The sequence below is a fragment of the Chroicocephalus ridibundus genome, chromosome 8 (genome assembly GCF_963924245.1).
Source record: "Chroicocephalus ridibundus chromosome 8, bChrRid1.1, whole genome shotgun sequence".
Taxonomy (NCBI): domain Eukaryota; kingdom Metazoa; phylum Chordata; class Aves; order Charadriiformes; family Laridae; genus Chroicocephalus; species Chroicocephalus ridibundus.
In genome coordinates this window covers 41,271,873-41,295,171 of record NC_086291.1, presented here as the reverse complement: position 1 = coordinate 41,295,171, position 23,299 = coordinate 41,271,873, and the positions used below count along the sequence as shown (strand labels likewise).

Below are 23,299 nucleotides of genomic sequence, written 5' to 3'. Positions count from 1 at the left end.
GGCCTGGAGCAGCCCGGCGCGGGGGAGCAGGCCCCGGCCCGGCGGGGGGAGAGCAGCCCGCAGGCCCCGGCCCCCCGCCGGGAGAGCGCGGCCCAGGCCCGCCCCGCCGCGGCACCGCCCGCCCCGCCTCGCCCCGCCCCGGAGCCGGCAGGTGCCGGAGCCGCCGCCGGGAGCCGGCAGCCGGTAAGTGCCCTCCCCAGGAGGCCGAGGCGGGGGTCGGGCGGTGGGCACCGGGGGGGCCGGGCGAGGGGAAGGGAGGCGGCGGGGAGGGAGGGAGGCCCGGCGGTGCCGGTTGGGGCCGGTGCCTCCCCCAGCGCCGGGCAGGCCGCGGCTGGAGTGATGGAGACACTGAGCAACGTGTGGGGGGAAACGCCGGAGAAGTCCAGCACAATCCGCCGCCGGTAATAAAAAAAAGGGATGAAAATAAATCCCCGGTTAACTCCTTGCGGGAGGACCTCGTTTCTCCAGGCAGAGAGAAGGTCTGGGTGGCGGGAGCATTTGCTGCGGAGAGAAGAGGGATGGATGCGTGGATGGTGATGTGGGCCGGGGAGAGGGGGAGGCGGCCCTGGGCTGTCCGCAGCGGTCACAAAGTGCTGCTAAAATCTTACAAATCTTCAGCTTTGTACCCGCAGCAGTGCAGGGGAGGGTTGGGGTGGGAGGATCTGGGAGGGCTGGAGCAGCGGGTGCCGGGATGAAATTTAATCGGACGGAAAGCGAGGTCGTGTACTTGGGGAAAGGCTGTAAGGCGAGCGCTCTGGCCTGACCGAGGTGGTACTGGCTTGCGGAGGGGACGGCTGGGAGCTGCCATCAGGGCACAGCTGTGAGAAGAGCGAATACAATCCGTTCCCAGAGAGAGGGAGCCAGGCCGAGGTACAAGTGTGTGTGCTTCCAATCGTCCCTGCTCGGGAGACATGAGCTTGGGCTGGAACTGCCCGTTCAGCGACTGGGAATGGTGAGCCCTTTTTAGAGGAGCCGAAAGAAGCTTGTCAAGCAGGAAGAGAAATTATGATGATGGGGATGATATTGTCCATCAGCACATTGGCAGTGTGAAAGGAGGCGAGTTCATTTGACTAGCACAACAACAAATGCCAATGAATAAATGTTAGCGCTAGGCTGGGAGGTCTTTAACCATTTGAGTGGTGTGATCTTGTTCTGCCTCCCAAGGGGACTGGAGAGGCAAGAGGGTGGGAGCTGTTAAGGCAGCATTCAGTTCCTTTATGAAAAGCACAGGGGCTTGTCATTGCTGCTAAATGGAGGGATGGGGTTTGGGATCCCAGGAAGAGCTCCAGGACCATCCAGGAGAGCGGGAACAGGCAGGCTGGGCCGGACACCGCCATGCTGGCATCCTCTGGATCATCTGCAGGAGTCACACTCAAGGTTAAACTTCTCCAAGTCATGTAGGTGTGTGCCCCTTGCCCAAGGTGTCACTGGAAGAGTCGTTCACAGAGAGTTTCCATGCACCAGTGAGAACTGGTGAGGGGACTGGCGGCCGTCACGTTCCAGGCTGAGCCTAAAATATCAGGTGGTAGACTAGGTCAGGCACGATGATTTTAAATAGAAATGTTTTAAATGATAATTATAGTGGTTTGGGGCTGTACGTAAAACTTGCAGAGAAACGCTTCGTGAATATGCGAGATATCCTTCTGTTTGTTCCCTTTCAACCAATGTGCTTGAAATAGGGCTTTCATTTCAGCGGGGGCCCTTCTGTTTTCCAGAGCGTGTGACTGGAATAGGCAGTGGGGGAAACTAGAATAGGGGAATCTAGAGTGAGTATTAGGTAGCGTAATATATAACCACAGTATGTCATTCATTCATTTTTAGGAACTAAACAGAGTGTGGAAAGTGCAGGCTGAAAACTTCCCTTTCCCTAAAGCTTCTAAATGTTGTAGCGATGTCCACGCGCCCAGGAAATCCCTGGAAGCGTTTAGTCATGTACCTGCTCCATTATCCTTAGGCATTATGTGAGGAAGGAATTCCTGCTTGGAGGTAGGGAGGCAATGACTTTAGGAACTGATTCAAGGCTCTCTGGTGGTGTGGCTTGGGCACCGATGGGGGATGGGGCTGTAACAAGGGCAGGCTGATGGAGCAACGTCCCCAGATGTCCCCCAAGTGATGCCAAGTGGAGCAAACACGCTCGGTCCTCCCCAGCTGCTGTTGTATGGGTGGTGAGGCTGCATTGGCTGCGTCTGCTCGGGGCTGCATGCAGGGAGATGCTGGGCAGAGGGCATGTACCTGTTTATATGCTGAGTACCAAAAGACCTTGCCACAGGCGTGACTGGCACAGTTAACAGAGAGGGAGCTTCTCTTTCAGAACCAGAACCTGAGCCCTTCCAAAGAAGATGGAAGACCGTGCTGAGTTTCTTGTTGTGTTCCTTCAACAGGTCCTGCATCTGAAATTCAGTTCTGAAATTCTATTCCTCATGTTTCTGTTCTGACTGGAGCTCTGGCTCAGCTGCTGTTATGAAAGGAGGGAGGGTATCTCCATCAGCGCCTTGTTTTGGTTTATGAGCATGTTTTTGATGCTCACCTCCTAATCATCCATGCTTTCTGTGCATGGGAAGCCACACAGTGATGCAAAGCTTTGCTTCTGGATGGAGCACAACTGGCAGATGCACTCTGGGAGCACAGCTAACGTACAGGAGCTTTAGCTCCTGTAGCTGGAGGGCATTCAGCCAGGGGCCAGACTAGAGCCTGTCCACCACACCCACACATATGTGTTTCAGGGGGTTTTGGGTCCTTGGCACAGTGCCGTCATCTGCAGAAGTGTTCCCATTGCCAGTGTTACTCACTAACATAGCGAGAGAAGGGATGAAAGTAACTTTATCATGTAAAAGAGTAGCTTTTTTCCCCCCCTTCACACGTGAATTTAGCAGATAAATACTTGTATTTAAAGGATGTGGTTGATGCAGAGGTCTTCCAGTATGAGGATGAGTGGTTTTGGAAGGAGATACACAGACTTCTAATATCTGCTCTGATCCAAGACCACTTTTTTGCTTATGAGAAGTATGAAATTAGGTGTTCTACGTCTGTTTGTGTTACCATTGTAAAGCCCTACGTTTGATTTCTTATAATTGCTTTAATCAGGCGAGAACATCTTAGACTGAAAGAAGCTACGCTTTTTAAACTCTTTTTAATAGCGTTTTTTGTAGGGTCTGCAACCATGGCTCTGTACGCGTGCTGAATGTACTGTCAGTACTCTGATAGTTTTTCTGTGCGCAGGCTCGCGTTTACTCAGTTTTGCACCAAGCCAAGGAAAAGATTGATGGCTGCCAGGTGAGACAAGGAGGAAACGGTATTTGCATAATACAGAGATTAAAATAATAACGAAGGCAGCAGGACTGAATATACCTTCGAGCTTCTAGACAGGTAGGCCAACTTCTCATCAAACTGTGATGAGAAGGTGTTCTCCCAGACTGGTCTGTGCGAAGCTGCTGGAAACGGGGAGGGCAGGAGAGTTGGAAAACAACAAATAGATGCTGGTACGCCTCACAGCTCTTAGCAGCAGTCGATGATGTTCTAAAAGGAAAGATTTTAATTCTACAGTACTCTTCCCTTCTCCCCAATACAGTAAAAGTGGTGGTTTGTAGTGGGAACTTCAGTTCTGCAAATTGTTGGAGGTTTTGGGTTGGTTTTATTTCCAGGACCTGATTTTGCAACTGTTATGTAGGCAAGTACTCTAGGCTGGAACCAGCTGGTGCTCCTGAAGATTTCAGAGCAAGGCATCTGAGCACACACGTTTGCAAACACAGATGTGTATGTAGCGTATTTTCCTTCAAAAAACACATGATAAGCAACTTCTGCCTTGGCATGTGATATTCCCCTTGCTGTTTCCCTGTTGTCCCCTGTCCTGTTGTCCTGATCAGCACTCGGTATCTGTCTTGCAACCAGAGATAAGCGGTGCGATTTTCATAAGCAGTGTCAGATCCTTGCCTGCCCTGCAAAGGACGAATCTCCTTCTCTGATCAATTAGAACAGATGCCGTAGGAAACCGCAATCCATTTTCTCAACAGTATAAAGTCTCTTGAGTCGGGAGGAGTGCAGTTTTTACTTCTGGCACAAAACGCGCTGGCTGCTGTTATGGTTTTGCTTTGGGCTCATTCATTCAGAGCTGCCTCGTGGCTGCAGTCTAAAATTTGTTGTGTTTGTGGGGATTTCAGAGCGCAGGGAGTACAGCAGGCTTGTGCTGGTCAGAGGTCTGGGTAGAGGATGGAGGTCAGAAGGAAGCTGTTTCATGCTGCACATTTCCTGCGTAAGGCCCCACTTTAGTGCAGCTATCTTTAATCTGAACTCTCTTAGCAGGCCTGAATTTAGAGTAAGAAAACACAAGAAATAACCCCAAAAGATGGCAATATAATTGGCATCTTAGGAATTGTGAAGAACAACTGCTGGCCGTGCGTGTTCGACTTTGTACCTCTTAGCGTGATGGAACCTCAGATGTTCAAAGAACGAAGAAATAAGCTGGGGCTTTCTGTGCAAATTAAGTAATATATTTCTCTATTACCTGTGGTGATTAGTAAGGTAACTCTGCATTAGTAATCATTATGTTTCCTTTACTTCCTTTATTCATTAAGAAAATGGAATAATGCCTGGTCTTCTTAAAGATTAAGCAAATTTAAGAGAAAGCCTTTGTGCTGAGATGGTGGTCCCTCTGCCCCGAACCAGTGTGCAGGTAGGCGTTCCCTATTGTGTATGTCCCCGGCCCTTCTTTGATACCCAGACTTGGTATTTAGAAAGAAAATCTTCTCTACCTTGCCCTAACAGGCTGGCTACCTATTAACAGTTTCGGAAGATGTGTTTTTGGAGGGAGCGTTCTAACTTGAAGTTTACACACTTACAGTTTTGCCTTGCATTCCATCCTACAATCGTAAATTCCATCCGTCATATCTTGTTGCGGTACATGCACATCCCGTGCTCTAGCTGTATGTCATCTTTATTTCCTCGTTGCGTGGTCGCAGAGAAAAAGAATTTTACTTACAATTTGAACCATGAGAGCCTCTTTGCTTTGGGACGCTTTCCTCGAGCTCCTGTTGTGGGAGTTAGCGTCAAGGCTGGGTCTGTGTGTGAAGGCTTTCTGTTGTTATCCCAGTTATCCCAGCAAGTCCTGGTGCTGGGAAGCAGTTGGGTGTGTGGGAGCTGCCTTCTCAGCAGGGTGCATTCCCCTGCCCTGCCTGGGATGGGGGGTGGGAGGCTTGAGGACCTGCGCGGGCTGCAGGGAGAGGCTCTCAGGCTGCTGCAGGGGGGTAAGTTAGGCTTTTTGAGCTCCCCCCGTGGTTTATAATGGCTCCCTGAAAAAAAAAACCAAAACAACCCAAAAATACAGCCCACTCTCAGGCTGAAAGGACTTTGCAGATGTAAAAAGGGAAAGCACAGAGACTTTCTCTCTCTCGCTGTTGGGCTGTGTGTGTAGACACAGTACGCTTTCCGCCTCACTCCAGATCTCAGACAGTGTTGTTTTAGTGAGCACTGACGTCCCCAAATGGTATCTACTGCATGTTTCTTTACAAAGGAAGCCCCGACTTACATCATTTGACAATTAAATCTTTTACTGAGACAAGACGTGGTGGCTGAGGCACGGTTACATGTGAGTACGTGTTATCTGCCAGAGTCTGGGGACGGTAGGCACAGTCAGCCTGCTCCCTGCAGGGACGGACTTGGGGGGTCTTCCCACTTCTTGTCTTTGCATCTTTAATCTGATAGAACCTCACAGTGCAATATAAAATGAATTGGAGTGTTTTTTTTCCCAAACATGTTTTGAAGCACAGCTATTTGATTGAAAAGATACAGACCCCTCCCTAGTTTGTGAGGGGTAGCCGAGGAATTGTATTAAAAATAAGCCCTCGTTGCTCAGAAATCCCTTGTGCTTCCTCCCAGAGCCCCACAGCTGGAGAGCAGGTATAATCTTTTAGATTATGGGTGAGTGAATAAGATTACTGTCCTGGGGAGAATTATTGTAAAATTGATGTCATTTAGGTCACGGAACAAAGATCGTCACGTGGGAAGACTTGAGCAAAACTTAACCATAGCCTGGCCTTCCCGGGGGCCAGCTGGGCAGTGCTGAGGCTGGCTGCGGGATGGGAGCACTTGTCTTCTGCTCGGACGTTTGCAGGGAGTTGTAAGAAACCCGTCCAAGTCATGTTTTACCTCGTGCCCTTCCAGTGTGGGTAAGGGAAACGGCTCCCCACCCTCTGCTAGTAGCATCCCTGAAATGGGCCGCACTTCCTCTGGAAAGCATTTGTCCAGCCTGTAAGTCTTTGTGATATTGGGAGGCTAATGCTGTAGAGGCACAAATAAAGGCAAAGATCATGGCATAAACGGGGAGCAGTTTGTGTCCTGGCAGCCGTGCACGGGTGAACGGGTGTTGCATCGAGAGGCTGGTGCCGGGAAACGCCACCAGCTTTGCCTGATTCAGCCAGAGCTAAATTTGCCTCCCAAGAGCAGAGGAAGGGTCGACGGCTTTTTATGGCAGTACCGTGTGTTTGCAGAGCTTTTAAAAATAAAGATTGGCTAATACGTTCTGGATTGGCTTGCTCATATCTCCAAGACACAGAACAGCTGCTGTCCGTGTTTTCTCTCCTTCCCTTTTGGGTTGTTTTGTTGTGTTGGTTTTTTTGTTGGTTTTTTTTTCAAGTGGCCATGACTCAGCCCTTCCCTGCTGCTCTCTGAGTTTCCTGGTTTCTGAATAGGCTATTCTTGGGACAGCGGTTCCTGACAGATAGGAACAAGGGAAGCGTTGTGTTGTTCTGGTGGTTTTTCTCTCCTCTGGCCTGTCTTAATGCTCTGTTTCCCTCTGATTTTTGCCTGGTTCCCAAATTACTGAATCATCCTGAATTGTTGGACGTCATCTTGCCCTTGGCTGATCCAGGCTGTGAGCCTTGCACAGCACCAGCTTTTCTTTTGCAGCAGAATGATGGTGACACTCCTGAGAGCGTGGAAGGTTATCCTGGTTCGGATTCTATTGTAATACTTTTAAACCCCCTTGTTTTAGCCCCTCTTATTCCAAGGGACAGTGCTTGGCTCTCCAGCGGTCTACCTTGCAAGGTGAGGAGCACTTCTTCATGCCGTGTCCATACAACACAGGTGATACGGTGACTCATTGCAGAGCTAAGAGACAGCACACTCCGGTTCAAATGGCTAGGCGTGACTTTGGATGCATGCTGCCTCCGTGCATCCTTTCACAAGTAAGGGGGAAATCGGAAACAGAATTTAAAAACAAGGAAAAAAAGCTTTCTGTTTGCTTGATTAGTTATTGCTCCCCCACGGATTGCAGGGGCTGGAAATTGGAAGGATGCTCTCTCTGAAATGCTTCACGATGCAGTTACACAGCTTCTTAACAGGAGGGCTTTTGAATGTCTTCGGAAGTTATTCCTCTGTAGATGGTGCTGGGGAGAGTCACCTTTGCGGCAGGTAGTGCAGCCTGGGCCAGGCATGCTGGCCGCCACTCTTGCTGTGCAGATGGGCGGTTAGAAGTGAACGTCCTGTCTAATACTAACAATCGTTGCTGGGTTTTAGTTTTATTAAGAGCACAGCTCTTTCTGTCAAGACACAGTTGTACGCAAGGGGGATGTAGCCTGAGCTGTTGTATATTTTCCCTTGAAAACACAGTTGGCTTCTGAAAAAAAACAGAGGCGCTCTATGTTTTCTCATGGTCTGTGCTTACCAGGAGAAATTTCTCAGACAAAAGTACTAGAGGACTCAAAACACAAGGATAGTGTTCTTTTTTAGTGTCCCTCCACGTTTTTGGATATGCTGTATTGTTGTTAAGCCAACCAAGATTAAAGCTTTTCTGTGCAAGGAGGCTTTGAGAACATTCACTGCCAGATTAAATTAGCCTTTCTGAGAATAAATTAGTTGTTGTGATGTAGGCAGCCCTGCTCACTGCAGCTGTAAAATCCACTCATGCTCCATCCACAGCAGATAACTTAAATGATAGATGTGATATCTGTGTTCAGGGTCGTGCTGTTAACTAGAGATTAGATTTCTGGCTGGCGATGAATGAAAATCAGTCCGTTGAATTTTATCGATTGTTCCTCCAAATACATAGCAGGCCAGCCTCTTAAGAGAGGCAAAGGAACCCCTGGGGTTTAGCGCAGCATCATTTTGGGAGGAAACCATGGGCCAAAGCCAACGCTGTACCTCTGCTGCAGTGACTCTCCAACCTGGCATGCTTTTGTCGTCCTCAGTCACCAGTCCTGTGTTCCCAGTCACCCAATGCATGGCAGAAGGGGAGCGTTGGAGGGAAGGACAAAGACTAGAACAGGCATTAGAGGAGAGAGGTCGCAGTGGGATTCCCATGCTGCTGCCATCTCCTTTGGGCTTGCGTTTTTAACTGACCACTGGATAAATAGCTGCTGCTGGTGTGTGCATATGCTGCCCTTTTCTTAAAGGCATGTTCAGTTTGCCTTCCAATTACCTTAGCACCTTTATTCTGCTTCATGGTATATAAGGAAGTGCTCGCAGGATATGTGGGTGTTTTGCTGGAAGCCCAACTTGCTCTTCCCACCTGCTCTGCTGTGACCATTCAGCTCCTCCAAAATCTTCACGTAGTCTTGGAGCAAGAGAGTGAAGCTGGGACTAGAGACCGTTTCCATTGCTGTTAAAAAAATCATCTCTTCTCCTGGGCTTGTTGTAGCGCTTCCACAGAGATGTCATCTGTTTGCATGTTGGGAATGGAGGTTGCCCCACAGTTCATGGCTTCAAGCTACAGGTGTTATTTTAGCCACACTCAGGCTTTCAGACTCCCCCTTGGGTGCCACGGTTCAGGGTGCAGTAGTGCGGTGGGAGCTCGGTTTTGAGCTGGCTGCTGGGCTATTCTGATGAGAGAGAAAACGTTTCCCAGCTTGTTTGGTGGTGTAGCCGTGGGAGCTGCTCTGTCTCCATCAGGCTCAGGAGAGGATCTCAGTCCTGCGTCCCCCAGAGCGGCTGAGCTATTTACCTGCCCCGAGGGCATCTTGGTATTATGCGCTTGAATTTTCACCCATCTTGTCCCCTGCTGTGAGAGCAGTGACCCAGCCATAGGACTGTTTGAAACCCTCTGACCAGCGATGCTTTTAGTTCAACCGTACAGCGGTGAGGTGTTGCCTGGACAGAGAGGCAGAGAAAGGGTTTAGAAAACCTTAGAGCAGGGACTTGAGGAGATGTGTTGCTGCGTATTAGGGATGCTTTGAATCCCGCTGCTGTCTAGATTTTCAGCGAGAGGTCTTCTGCTTGCTTCGTCTGCAGTTCTGGAGTCGGTGCTGCTCATATCTAGGTGATGTCCCACACATGCCAAAACTAGGATGGTGCCTGGGGAAGTATGAGGACATCATCTCTCTTCCTTCCCTCTTCTTTTCAAAGGCCCTGCATGCCCGATTGCAGATCTTGCTGAACTTGGCTAGCTGATTTGTATCTTGGTCAATGTTCTTGTCAGATCTGCTTACATTTAAGCGAGCCAGGGTCGTGATGTGGCTTTGCATGTCCTTGTCGTCTCCCCTGGCAGGACTGCTGTGTGTTGCCTCCGAGCAAGCAGTAGTGGCAAATGAGGCTCATGGGGAAGCAGCTTTTGGGGTGATCTGAGGGACAGATATGTAGCAGCTCATTATGTGGCTTTGTTCAGCAGATAGCAACAGAGTTTTGGGGAAGGGGTTACGAAGGAGCTGCCAGGACCTTGAAACTGAAGTCACAAAATGCTTTGAAGTAAAAATGACTTCCCTGGACCGGGAAGTCAGTGCAGACTAGCCAAGTCTGGCTGGAACTGGAGGGAGAAATGGAACCGACAGGAGCTGCGTGTGACTCAGGGGTGCGTCCCAGCGCTCCCTCCGAGCCACCACGGTGATGCTGGAGATGTCCCAGCACTGGGCACAGTCAGGGGCTGTTGATTAACCCAGGGGTTTTCCCCTCTGTGAGCTGGAACGTTGTCATCTGTCTTTGAGCCACCCAGATGAGCTGGGCTTGGCAGCAGGGGAGTGCAGGGTACCCTCCTCCTGCCAAACTGCCGTGGGATGAGCGAGCCCCACGCTAGCCCTGGGCCACCCCGAGAGAGGTCCTGGTCTGGAAACGGGAAGGTCTGGTCATGCTGTGGGAGCAAGAAGGTGAGTGTGATAACAGGAGCGGCCTCATCACGGAGGAGTTCCTCCAGTGCACGTGTCTCCGGGTCCTCCTTGTTGGCAGTAGGACTCGGGAGAGATCTCAGACCTTAAGCACACACTCCTGCTCAGCTCCAAACAACGCTGCTTTGCAAAGAGCGAGCTATGGCCTTAAATAAAACGGAGTGACGTAGAGCCCTTCTCAATGGTCCTCAGGAAAAAAAAAAAAGCAAGGTGACACTGTACCTGTTAAATCTAAACGTCAGCAGCTTCTCTGGCGCCAAGGCAGAGCTATCTGGGAGGACAGAAAATGCTAATGGTGTTGGAGACTGGAGTGGGTCCTACAGCAAGCTGGTGCTATGCCTCCGATAAGAAAACATCAGTACCATCACCCATGTTTTATGTATCACTTGGAAGGAAAAAGGATCTGGAATCACCACAAACGTATTCGAAATCGTTTCATTGTGTGGCAGAATCTGCAAGGGAATTCTGAATAGGCTCGTGGGGCTCTGATTAATTCTGAAACTGAAATGTGGCTACATCTCCACAAAAGTGCTGATCCTCTATGACTGTAATTTCCTCCTCCCTTGGAGCTTACTGTGTTATTTAATGGAAGCCACACACCTAATCAGTTTGATTCAGCAATGATGTAGCTGTATGATTTGACGTTCTCTCAAAAAATTCTATAGAATGAGGGAGTAATGAAAAAATGGGGTGCATAAAGGAATAAAATATTTTTAGTATAGTTTTGGAAAGGAAATCTCTAAAATCCCAAGTTGTGCTGTGAGTCGTAGTGGGTAATCAGCCTGTATTCATCTCCTCCGTGCGAGAGCTGGGAGGTGCCGTTGAGATGGGCAGGCAGCAGGCTGTGACAGCAGGAGACAGCAGCTTTTCCGTGTAGGTAACTGAAGAGCAGAACTTGCCACCGCCGTCTGTGGCCGAGCTCAGCGAGCTGGTGGGCTACAAAGGAATTAGGGTGCTCCATGGAGAAACTCCAGGCTGCCTAATCTCTAAAACTCTCTGTTGGGGCTGACGGGGGGGTCATTCTGCCTTCGCTTGCTGCCTAACTTGTCCTTAAGCATCTGTTCTGGGCTGCCGTCAGAGGTGAGCTACGGAGCTGTGACTGTCTTTAGTGCCAGCAACTGCTGAGCTTCTGCCCGGTCTCTGCTGGGGTTCCTGCTTGCCATTAAGCCTCTTGAGCTGGGGTTGTTTTTTTTTTCATTTGTTTAAACGAACAACTAGTCTTGGGGCACAGTTAGGTGTGCTGTTATGCTAAAACACTAGTATTAGAGGAGAACTTAGTTTCGGTTGCTCTGGATTATTGCAGGTCATGTTATTAACATAATTAACTGGATATCAAATGGATGATGTAATGCAGTATTTATCCTCTCAGGGGAAAAACTGAATAGATGCACAAGACTCCAGGCAATAGCTGCTGATATCGCTGGGTGCTTTCCCACAGACGTTACCAAGTGTTAACTTGGACTGTTCATGAACTTCAGTGAAAGTCTCACAGAAAAGAGAGACTTGGCTTGCGGCACCCTCCTTTTCTCATCTAAGTCTCTGGAGCAGATTGCTAAGGTGCAGAGGAACTCAGGTTAGTTTCTTTTAAATCACATCTTTGCATCCGTGAGAACACCTGGCGTATTGTACTCTCTCTTCTCTCGTGAGGCCAGGTCACCAGCTGGTAAGGTGTGAACAGAAAGCACCTCGAGATTGGGAGGGAGTGTATTTTCCAGGGCCAGTAGCAGCGTGCAAAGCTGCAGCATGCTTTGTGCTTGCTCCATGTTCACAGAAAACTGGTTTTGGGGGCTGAGTTCAGCTGCCCTGGTGGTCCAGAGCGCTCTGTGCATGCCTGAGCCTTCCCCGGTGCCCCTAAATGTGTAAGGGCTGGGGTTCAGTTTTGAAGTGTGGGGTAGTGGCCTCTCCTCGCTGGTAGCTCACAGGCTCCCTTGCAGCCCCTCTTGGCTCTTGTCGGATGTCACCGCCGGCACGGTGAGCTCTGCAGACGCGTGATGCTTCCCGCAGCTGTGTGCTGCGGCTTGAGAGCCCGCAGCAGAGAGTGAAGAGCTACCCCAGTTCGCTCTTTTCATTTCGGCTGGTTTTTCTTTAAATGTTCAGGTTAACCAGGTCCTGGCAACGCTGTTTCTGCAGCCCTGGTGAGGAGAGCCAACAAGCACTCGGTCAGCCCATCTGGAGGCGAATAGCACTGGAGAGAATCCCAGAGGCGGCAGCGGGTCCTGACAAACACTCCTCCCGCATGTAACCCTTTGTGGGTTTTGCAGATAAACCATCCTTGTCTGAAGCAGGGGGATTTTGTGTCCAGCTTCCCTGATATCCATACAGAGCTGCTGCGTGAAGCAGTAATTTGAATCTCTGGCTGAGGGCAGCTGAGCCTGGGCTGCATTGTGGAGATTATCTGATTGTGCTTTGGATTTAATACCCTGAGAAATCTTGCTTTGGAGACAGCACCTGGCTTCCAGCGAGGCTCCTGTTCTTAGCTGATTTGCCAGCTGGGTTACGGTGGCACACAGAAGGTCAAACGACATGGCCAAGGTCCCAAGGTAAATGACTGCAATGAGGATGCTCCTCCAGAGATTCGCATACTGTAGAGCAGAGTGGAGAGCTTGGGCCGCCTGACGTAGCTGGATTTGGATGGTGAATAACCTTCTCCTCCGGCAGTCCGTTGTTTTAAAGGACTGCTTCTGTCCTGCTTCGCCAGCAGAGCTCTCCATCCCCTCGCCGAAGGAAGAGCCTGATCCTGCTGGAAGCAGCAGTTTTCTGCAGCTGAGATCTGCCTGCAGAAGTGTGGGAGAAATCCGCTGTTCTGCGAGCAGCCTGCCGGTTTCTGCACGGTGGGTTTGCGCTCCCTGGCAGCGGTGCCGGAGGCACAGGGCTTGCGCTTGGGGAAATGCAGCTGAGTCGCTCAGAAAAAGAACAGACCTTTCTGTTAGTCCTTAACTTAGGTTTCCATCTGCGCGAGTGTGTTGTAGGCATGCGCCCTCTTGTTGTCTTGCCCAGGACCAGGATGATGAGTTGAGGAGGTGCTGCTAGGGTTAACGGCAGGGTAAAGGAAGGGGGTACTGTGACGCCTGGTCGAGGATTGCCAGGGCATCCTCTTTCCAAAGGAGGCTGCAACACTGTCTGCTGTTTATTCCTTCCCTCCCAGCTCTGGGGAGATGGTGTGCAGGCTGGAGGCAGCAAATGCGCATGGGAAGAGGAAAGGCTGAGGCGGAAGTTTGGCTCCCTCACAGGGAAAACATCTTTTTTTTTTTTTTGTTCCACCTAAAAAACCAGGCAGAAGTAACGACTGATACTGCTTTTCCAGCAGGGATTTTTGCTGTCTTTCCTTTCAAGGTAAGAGCTGTCTGCCATGGATTGCGCGTGGCGCTTTGAGGGGCGGTGGGAGTTGAGCCACATCCCTGCAAGCTGTGTTGGAGCGGGCATGTGCGTGGAGAGGGAGCATCCCTGGCTTGCACTGTGGCACAGGTGGGACGTGGAGAACACGCTGCGGAGCAGATCCAGGCTGGGCTTTGGAGATGCTGCTCAGAAATGCAGGGCGTTTGTGATTGCCACCGTCAGGGCATGGCTCTGTCCACTTCTCATCCAACCCTGCTCGGTTCAGTCTCTTCTTGCTACCCCTAAGGCCCTTTTAAAGGAGGCTTTTGGTCAAATGACATTTTACCAGCATCTGATCTGCCTTTTGTGCTCATATGTAGCATATTTATCTGCCCTCCTAGTCTCAGTATTTCCCTGTTGCTGGAGCAGGTAGAATCCCGGGGCACACAGGTAGTTTTCCTGGGGCTAGGAAGGCTGGGGTGGTGTCGGCCACAACGCTGTTCCTTTTTTAAAGGAAAGAGGCTAGCATCAGTGAGGGAGCCCAGCTTCTTCGGAGCTCTTGAGTTTGCTTTTAAAGATGTATTTACAAAAGCCTGGAAGCTGGAATTTGTGTCTGTTTGATGTGCAGTGAAGATGGAAGTGGTTGTGCCCTTTTATTTATTTGTTTAATTTTAGTGGGTTTTTTTTCTTTTCTAAATATCGGAAGTTATTTTTTGGGGAGGAAGAGCTCCAAAAACGTGCAGCAGCAGCTTTTGAAGTGCCAACGTCACTGAAGGTGGTTGAGTATGAACAAACGCTGCTCCCTGTCTCGGTGTCCGGAGCCATTGCTCACGTAGGGAAAACAAAGCGTGATCACCGTGGGTCTCCAGCTATCAAACGCAGGAGGAGCAAGGACAACGCAGGCTGTGTTTCTGCTCGTGGGAGTGGATCTCAGCTGCGCTGTGAGGCAGACTCAGAGCTGCACGGGGCCGGCGCTGCACCAGCAGGGTTTGCACGTGAGTTAGACTTGCCAGTGATCTGCTCCGTCCTTCTCAGATTTTGTCTCGCCCTTGGTGATTTCGTCCGGGAGGAAGCAACCTGAAGCGCACACGGCTGCTGCCTGGGAAGAACAGCATTAACCGACCAAATCTTTGGCTCTCCAAGCAGTGCAGGAATTATCTGTGACTGTCCTCTTCATGACATTAGCTGTTTTATGGTGCGCTAGCATATGTTCAGCTAGAATCTGTCCTGGTGGCGCGATGTTCCCTGGTCCCACTGCATGCCACGGTTCAGTTGTTTTTGATAAGTGGTGCCCACCATACCTGTTTGGAGAGCGGCTCGGATGGGCAGACCTTTCCTCTTGCCATGTTTGAATCCCAAATTGTTTCCGCAGTGATCCTGTGTGAGCAGAGGGAAATACAGCCAGGAACGCTAGACCCTAACACATCAGCTCCCCGCATCACCACAGCTGGGAGAGCTTTGTGGTCACCAGTTTTGGATGTGTAATGGGAACTGTGGGCTTTGGGGTATCGAGCCCTAATTAACTAGAGCCAGGGTTGCTGAGCTTGGGAAGGAGGTGGATTAGAAAGCCTTGTGTTTCCGTATGCAGGGCGGCGTGCGGCCCCACCGGCTCTTTGGCTGTGCTCACTGCTGTAGGGAAACCTCAGACAGACCTCTCAGGGCTGGAGCTACACCCTGGTCTGGGGGGATCCAGAGACCTGCTGCTCCTGCTTCTCCTCACCCAAAAGCTGCCTGAAGCGAGACCCTGGGTGGACCAGGGAGCACAGAGGCAGACAGAGGGTGGGCGCACAGATTGAAGCCGTAGCTGGGGTGGGCCGAGCCCTTTCTGTCCCTGGAGCTGTGATGGAGTCGTGCTCTCCTGGTTGCGTCTGTCTGCGGGAGCGGTGGGAACCTGGATCTTTTCTCTTTTGTTTCCTTTAGCAAATCTCCAGCCTAGCCTGTCCATGGGCTGCCATGCAGCTGTGGTTCAGTCCCTCATGTCCATGCTGAATCCAAGCCACCCATAAACTCCACAAGCTCCGAGATGGTAGGGGAGGGAGGGCCACGGGTGACTGGTGTGCCTGTGGATGGGGCGGGTGAATCTCGCTGGAGCAGCGAGGCCAGATGCAGCTTTTTGTGCCATCCCTGCTACAGCAGCACGTGCCAGAGAACATGCCCGCATGGGTGACGCTTGCTGTCACACAGCTTCCCACAGGAATAGCAGGAGCAGGACAGCCAACAGACCGCTGGCACATGAAGGGAAGTATTGGGGTGTTGTCCCCAGAGAGGGAAAGAGGGAAGGGCTGATCCAACAGGTCCCTTCTGTCCTCTGATCCTTGTTCTGCTTGGTTTGTCACGCTGACAGCCCATGGAGGCCCTTTGCTTGTCTCCTACGTTTAACAGGAGCTGTGCTTGCGTGGCGGGTTCATCTTCTTTGCTAATTTAAAGTAGAGGAGCCAGTAAAAGCTGTTCTCCAGTTACGAGGAACGAGTCTGCATTTTTAGATGGAAACAGCATCTCCTCTGTCCATCCTTTTACTGGTAATCAACTCCTTTTGCATCTCACGATCCTGCGACGGGTCCTTGCTCCCGAAGGACCTGCACTAGACATTGGTGATTCCATCAGATCTTGAACTTAAGCCTGGTAAACTTAGCCTAAATTTTTTGTGAAGCACTTATTTTTCCCCCGAGGTGTTCAACTGGTCTATGAGCACGGTTATTCCAGTAAGCCCTAGTGGGGATGCAATTTCTGCAGTCTTTGGGAATGTTTCTTCCCATGTGAGAACCGCTAGTTTGATCTAAGCTCTTTTCCTGACAGAGAAATGCACTGGTGGCTCAGCTGCAATACACCAGCCTGGAGAACATGGGACAGCTTTGTTTGGCAGAATGGCTCGTCGTGCTGGCCTGGGTGGCTGGAGATCCTGGGGCAAAGCGCAGCCTGCCAGGGGTGTCCTCTGCGTGCCAGCAAGTCTCTGCTGTGAGCCGCCACCGGACCATCCAAGTTCATCTCTCGGTGGTGGTGCCGGGGGCAGGAGAAGTCTTGCTCCTCTTTGGCAAGGCAGAGGGAACAAAGTGAGTCAGCCACGCTGAAGGCTAGCGGGTAAAACCAGGAACAACCAGCAGCAAGAGTCCTTTATACGTGATTCTGGGGTCGCATTTTGATGCAAAATACTGCTGTGGTTTTTGTTTGAAGGCTGGACCTTCCCAGCTCACCTGCCTGCACCCACGTGCCATCGACCTGCTTCAGCCCAGGAGGGCTCTCCCGACGGGGGCGCTTTCCTGGGTGGAATCCCCGCGCTGGGTGGGTGCTGCTCAGGGACGCTCTGCCTCGTTGCAGGGGGGGCCGCGAGCTGGCTCCTGAGGGCACGTTTGCCTCTTCTCTGCCATAGGAGGGGGAGGATCGGGGTTGCTTTGCTTTGGCCACGTTGCTTTTGAGAGTGAATACTGCAGGGTCGTCCGTGCCAGTGCGGCGAGTGGTGTTCTGGGGTAACTCTTGCCCAGTGCTGAGTGAGGGTGGAGGAGAAGCCCTGTGCCCTCCAGCTCCCCACGGAGCTCTCTGGAGGAAATGGGCTGGGGCGGGTTTTGTGCTTCTCCCATTAAGATAAAAGAAAGCACAGGAGAATCAGCTTCTAAGAGGCTTAAAAGCAACAGGCTTTCTTTTCCTCCCGGGAAGGGCACACAGCCAACGTCTTCCTCTTTACGGATCTCTCTTAATAAGCAGAATATTGCATTAAGAGTGACTGAGTCTGCCAAGTACGAGCAGAACAGCTCTGCGGCCCCTGCAGCTTCCTTCATCCCAGTGCCTGCGTGGCTCTGAGATCCACTGGCCCTCGTGCTCGTGGCCGCGTTTTCCTGCTGGTCAAGGCGGCAGGATTAACTGCTGGCTCAGGCTGCGGCTGTTACTTCATCTGATGAGTGTTTCTGAAGCGGCTGATGGAGCACGTGGGTGGGGTTGCCTCGTGGTCTCCTCACCTGAGTTTTCTCACCAGCTGCTTTGATGATGCGGGGGGAGTAGGGCTGGGGAGCGTTGGAAGATGTTACGTTATGGGAAGGCAACATCTGAGCCGTGATGGGAGGAGAGCTGGTACGGTACAAAAGCCGTGGGCTCAGCTGGCCTGCGAGGGCAAGGAAAGCTCCTCCACAAGCCGATGTCCCCAGGTAAGGACTCGGGGATGCTCCGGTTGCACTGGGCTCATCCAGGAGCCATGTAGGCGCTGGGACAGGAAGGTCTGAGGCTCCTGGGTGTGCCGGGTGGGTTGGTTGGCTACTTTCAGAAGAATAAGGCCTCCTTTTCTTTACATCCCCAGTGAAGCTAAAAAGAGCACAGCCCAATTTGTAGCTTTGTAGGTCACCGAAGGAGACGGAGGGCTCTGCATTGCGCTGTGCGTCGGGTGCTTTCCTCCGCCTGGAAGCGCTCTGTGCCGTGGCAGATCCGCCGCACCTGCTGCACAGAACGGCTCTCCTTCCCCTGGCTCTGAAGGAAAAAATCGGAGAGAAAAGCAGGAGGAAGACGACCCCCAGCCACCTTTGAAGCTGTGTGTCTGTAACCTAGTGCTTAAGACCTCCGAGGAGAAATATTAGTCAGTAAATACGGACATTCTGGGAAGACCCTATGCCAGTCTGGGCTTTGCCCATCTCGGGGTGATCAGCAATGGGGAATGGTGCTCCTCTGCCGGTTTGTGACCTGATTAGATTTCCTGCCACCCTGCAGGAGGCTGCTTGGAGGCAGGGAGCCTGCGCTACAAAACCAGGAGTGGAATAAAGCGAAGCCACGCAGGTCGGGGAGGGATGGGTCGTCCTTCCCATGCTTGCCGAGGCTTTGGCTTCGCTTAACCCAGCAGCCGCAGATGGAGGGGGCCGTGGCTCACGGGCACCTCTCTGGGCACACCTGCAGCCCGGGCAGGGTGGGCAGCCTGGCCCGTTGCCCGCGGAGGCTTGTGCCATGCCCTGCGCGAGTTGCCCAGCGCCTGGCATTGGGGCTGGGGCCAGAGGGAGCCTTGCTGCCTCTCTTCCCGAAGCAGTGACCCCAGAGGGGTGCTGCCAATCTCGGCCCCGCTCCGGCACCCTATCGTCCCCGAGCTCTCTGGGGCTGAGCAGGCAGTTTGTGCCTCGCCAGGGCTGCGGGGCAGCCTGTCGGTCATGCCTGGTGAGGGGGGTGATGGGGCAGCAGCGCCTGCTGCGGCCATCTCTTGGGGTCCCAGAGCCACCCTGGATGTGCCCATGGGATTCTTGCAGGCTGGGTGTAGCCTGGATGCATTTTTCCTGCTCAGGTGGGAGCTGCTGGAGTGGGACCCGTGGGACTGGCTGAGAAAGCACCATCCTGGCAGCATGCTGACCTGCCTCAGGAGAGTAGGACACCAAGGGGAACGGGACAAGCAGGGCCACGTTTGATCCGGGCCCTTTGGGGACAAAGGATGAGGGGGGGTCAAATAGCTGCTCAGACCCCAAGGGGAGCTCCTAGCCCTGCTCCTTGGGCTCTGATAGCAATGTCACCGTGTGCCATGCCTGATGGCAGCCTTCCCAAGTACCGAGTGACCAGCCTTTCATTTGTATTTCCCAATTTAGTCACGTCCTACCAGATAAAACTGAGCCAGAGTAAACAGAGAAATCAGGTTTCCTGACACCGGTGCGCTTCCTTGGTGGTCAGAGCGTGTCGGTGGGGCTTTTCCATGTGCCAAGGACACATGGCTTTGTGCCGGCCATCAAGGGGACACGCTTGGGGAGGTTCCTGCCCAGAGCCGCTCTCTCCACGCCTGCACCGGGGAGGGGAGGGGGTTTGTCGTGGTGGCCAAGGCAGCGCTCTAGCAGTGGCTTCTCCATCTTTGTAACTCTCTTGCTGTCTCCTTTGGCACAGATTTGGTGGGATAAGCCGGTTTCCAGCCTGCACTGCACAGAAGAATTGTTTTTGTCAGCTCTGTCGAGGCCTCTGAGCTCCTTGCTGCAAGGAAGAGGACAGGTAATTTTTACCCCGGGTAAAATAATGTCTCTGGCTGTTAAAGAGTGTCTTACCTTAATGCACTTGATGAGAGCATTTAGAGATGCTCTCTGGGGGTTTGCACCCTCTGCCCCACAGTTTGTGCTTCAGGCTCAGGCTGCCATCCCCTCGGGGCACAGCGTTGCCTGTCACGCTGCTGGGTGGCGTTGGGGTTCTGTGGGCAGCTTTTCCCCATCTTTGGTCCCGTAACGCTGCAGCCGAGGCGCTGGGCAGAGCAGCCTCCAGCCCAGTCCCGGCACAGGGCCAGGCAGCCGAGAGCCGCACCGATGGGCTGCTGCGCAGCACGCGTGGGCCTTACTGGGGAAGCGCTGCGGAGCCGGCAGGAAGATGTTACACCTCGGATTCGCTGCCTGGGTCGCAGCCTGTCCGGCTCTGGGGCTGTGGCCTTGTTTCTCCCTGTGGTGGGAGGGGAAGCTGTGACCAGTGCAAGGGTGGCAGCAGCCCTGGACCCCGCCATTACCTGCCACCTCCGTCCCCAATCACCGCGCAGCGCCGGGCGGGTGCCTATGTGCAGCTGGTGTCTCTTCTAAAGGCTTCTGTCCTTGCAGGGCCACCCTGAGCCATGTCCAACGACCCTCCGCCACCCTACCCGGGAGGCCCCTCGGCTCCGCTGATAGAAGAGAAGCACGGCCCACCCCCCACGGCAGGTATTGAGGGTCCCAACAGCTCTGGGATGTCGGGGTGACATTGCCGAGCAGGCAGGAGCAGGGCGAGCATGGTGTCCCTGGGGGCGCAGCTCTGCCCTGCGACGAGCAGCGCGCTAGGGAAGGTGCTGCGATGCCCGGCTCCATCTGTCACCGTATCACCCTCCAGGGTGGCAGGAGTTCCCAGGGGCAGTGACGAGAGCAAAAAGCACTCCCTGCTCATAGCCTGGCTCTGCTCGCTGCTGTGGGTAACATGGGGTGAATTTGGGCTTCTTGTGGCCCAGAGGATGAGGTGCAGGGAGGGGGGAGCCCCCCCTGCCATATCATGTCCCCTTTCCCTGCTGGGGCACCCAGACCACTCCGCCGAGCCACCGTCTCCCACCAGCTCTGCCGCCTCCTGCCCCGGCTGCTGACTCTGTGTTTCCTTTCAGATGGCGTCGCCCCAGTCGTGGGACAGCCCCAGGGGGTTCCCATCCCCCCTCCTGAATTTGGGCCACCCCCATATGAGCCGCCCTCGCAGCCAGGGTTCGTGCCCCCTCACATGCCCACTGACAGCTCCGGGCCCTACGTGCCACCTGGTGAGTACCGCAAGGTGCCCTGGGGAGTGAAGGCGGGGGGGGACACAACAGGGGGGTTGGGGCTGCCACGTGGGGCTTGCAGCGAGGCTCCCGGGGGTAGGCTGGGGGGGCACAGCGGGGTTGGCCCCGAGTCCATACCCAAGGGGGTGGTGTGGCAGCAGCCCCCAGCGAGGGTCTGGCCTCTCCTGCCACATACGAAGATGCTCACCTGTGCACCTTTCTCATTCCCAGCAGGTTACTACCCTCCCCCAGGTCCTCACCCCCCCATGGGCTACTACCCTGCCCCAGGCCACTACCCCTCTCCCAGTGGCCACACGGCAACGGTGCTTGTCCCATCGGGGGCGGCCACCACAGTGACAGTGCTGCAGGGAGAGATCTTCCAGGGTGCCCCTGTGCAGACGGTGTGTCCCCACTGCCAGCAAGCCATCACCACCAAGATCACCTACGAGATTGGGCTCATGAGCTTCCTCCTTGGCTTCTTCTGCTGCTTCGTGGGGTAAGGGCTGCAAGCAGAGCTGGGGCCTTGTAACCGGTTCTTTCTAGAAGATTCCAATGTACAAACCAGAGCTCACACAAAGGAAAAAAAAAGGTTAACTCCGCTTTATCGTGAAGCCTTGCTAAGCAATTCCCAAATGTCCCAAAAGTTACTTCAGAGTCTTACCAACCCATAGACCGTAGTAGCACTGCCGAGCAGCAGGATAACGGGGAGCCACATCGGTACAGCCATAGATCGTAGTAGCACGCCCCACAGCGAACCCCACGCGTGCCCCCAGTTCCCCCCCTGCCGTCCCCGCAGGCTGTGCCCAGGGGCTGCCCGTGCTCACAGCACTCTGCCTCTTCTGTGCTCCAGGTGCGATCTCTGCTGCTGCCTGATCCCCTGCCTGTTCGATGACTTCAAGGATGTGACACACACGTGTCCCAACTGCAAGGCCTATATCTACACCTACAAGCGCATGTGCTAACAGCACTCCGGGAGCCCGAGCCACTGGAATGACACCAGCCCCTCTCCCGCTGCCGTCCTAGTCTACGCGTGTCCAACACTCTCTTGCTTACCCTCCGGTGGTGTGTATGTGTGTGTCCCCGGCTCCCTCCCGCTCCGAGCTGTGTCCACCTTCCCCGAGCTCTGGTCCTCGCTGTGAACGGCTGGATTGGCAATGCGGGCGCGGGTACACAGGGGAGGTGGGCCCAGACCCCAGCTGCTCGTGGGGCTGCCCTGCAGCGCACAGGAGAGTGTGTGTTTGGGGTGGGTGGGGGGGGTGTCATCCCTTTGCACCCCCCCCTTACCCTCCAGGGCGCTTGTGAGGGCCCTCTTGCCTGCAGCAACCTGGGGAAAAGCAGCAGCTGCTGGAGGCGCCCACCCCTCGCTGCCCCGCAGGGAGCTGCTGCAGGTGGGGAGGGGCAGCTGCCCCCCCCAGGAGGGGAAGGAGGACACAAGGCAGCATGGCCCCTGTGGCACTTTTAGGAAGGGGCCCAGTGCCAAGGAGACAGGGAGGGCAGTGCCACGCGTGCCAGGTTTCAGCGTGGTTCACAGCCCAGTCAGCGTGTAGCTCGTAGGCAAAGCCCCTTCCCCCAGGAGAGGCAGAGCCGCCTTCGAGGCGCGGTGGGGGGGTAACGGCAGCAGCACTGCACCCTTGATCAGCACCTCCGTCCTGCCAGAGCGGCCACGGCTGCTCCAGCTGCATGCGCCTCCTCCCAGCCCCTGCCGTGGCTCTTTCGGGGAAGGAAAGCCCCTGGCAGTTCCTCGTCCGCCCGGCAAACTGTTAGCGAGAAATGCACCCGGCATGTCGCTGCCTGCCCCGGCGCTGTAGATTAGAGGTGTTTGTTACCAGGCCGCAGCTGGCTCGCAGCTCTGGAGCAGACCCGTGCCTGCCCGGGTCTGTGGGCGCACACCCTGTGGGGTTCCTCCTTGCATGTGGGTGTAGGGGGTTATTTTTAGCTCACTTGCTATGGGGCAGAAGGAAGGGGGCAAGCGGGCAGGGACAGGAGCTGCCAGCAGCACTATGACAGATGAGGGTAAGGGGACCTGGGAGCCACTTTCAGCCTCTCTGTGGCTGCTCCTCCTCCTCCCTCCCCTGGCCCCCAGCCCTGCAGCCCAGGCAGCTGGAGCTTGAACCCCCCACAGGACAAGCTGGGGGGGTGTCTCAGTACACAGGGCTGTAAACTCAGCCTGGCTGCCCAGGCAGCTGCTGTTTGCTCAGAAGTGGAACTGTGGCACTAGTCAGTGTTTTTATGTAAATAAATAACAGACCCTGAACTCCGCGTGCATCTTTTCTTCTCCCCTTGCTCCAAATCCACAGCAGATCTGTCCCTGGGGGAGCCGAGAATGAGGAGGGATGGCGTGGGTGGGGGGGCCACAGCAGTGCCAAGCACTGGAAGAAGATGAGCAGCTTCCCTACCCCAGCCCTGGGCAGCAGAAGCCCTTGGGGATAACAGGAGCTTTCCCCGACCATCCCTCAGCTGCAGCTGGGGCCCAGCAGACGCACAGGGGTAGCTGTGTGCCCCAGAGCACACCCCCTCCCGCCTCTGGGGAAGCATCGCTCCCAGCAGAGCGGAAGCCCCCACCAGGGGAAAGCCCCAGGCTGCGACAGCGCCTTGCCCAGCCCTTTGAGCAGGAGCAGTGGGACCTCCCACAGGAGCTGGGGGAAACCCAAGGGGAGGCAGCAGGGACAGGGTGGGGTGTAAGGGCAGGAGTGTGTTGGGGCGT

The 23,299-nt window shown here is 53.9% G+C and overlaps 1 protein-coding gene across 9 annotated transcripts; it reads left to right on the top strand.

Annotated features, from left to right (window-relative positions):
- Positions 1 to 50: 50 nt before the first annotated feature.
- On the top strand, positions 51 to 23,090 carry CDIP1 (cell death inducing p53 target 1). 9 transcript variants are annotated; one of them, XM_063344153.1, is made up of 7 exons: positions 13,291 to 13,418; positions 14,107 to 14,395; positions 19,233 to 19,334; positions 19,922 to 20,020; positions 20,449 to 20,595; positions 20,827 to 21,091; positions 21,446 to 23,086. In XM_063344153.1, exons 4-7 carry the CDS (start codon positions 19,936 to 19,938, stop codon positions 21,555 to 21,557), a joined length of 609 nt encoding a protein of 202 aa, XP_063200223.1. In that variant the 5' UTR covers positions 13,291 to 13,418; positions 14,107 to 14,395; positions 19,233 to 19,334; positions 19,922 to 19,935; the 3' UTR covers positions 21,558 to 23,086. The 9 variants fall into 9 exon arrangements, with proteins under 9 accessions (XP_063200228.1, XP_063200219.1, XP_063200221.1 ...); XM_063344158.1 differs by lacking the exons at positions 13,291 to 13,418; positions 14,107 to 14,395 and adding an exon at positions 51 to 183 and having other exon boundaries at positions 20,830 to 21,091; positions 21,446 to 23,090; XM_063344149.1 differs by lacking the exons at positions 13,291 to 13,418; positions 14,107 to 14,395 and adding an exon at positions 51 to 183.
- Positions 23,091 to 23,299: the final 209 nt, after the last annotated feature.

What these genes read in the sequence shown, in the direction of transcription:
- CDIP1 (XM_063344149.1), top strand. Translation starts at nt 19,936, where the DNA reads ATGTCCAACGACCCTCCGCCACCCTACCCGGGAGGCCCCTCGGCTCCG. An exon ending in CGGCCCACCCCCCACGGCAG is followed by an intron (nt 20,021 to 20,448) that starts GTATTGAGGGTC and finishes GTTTCCTTTCAG; the next exon opens with ATGGCGTCGCCCCAGTCGTG. An exon ending in TTCTTCTGCTGCTTCGTGGG is followed by an intron (nt 21,092 to 21,445) that starts GTAAGGGCTGCA and finishes TCTGTGCTCCAG; the next exon opens with GTGCGATCTCTGCTGCTGCC.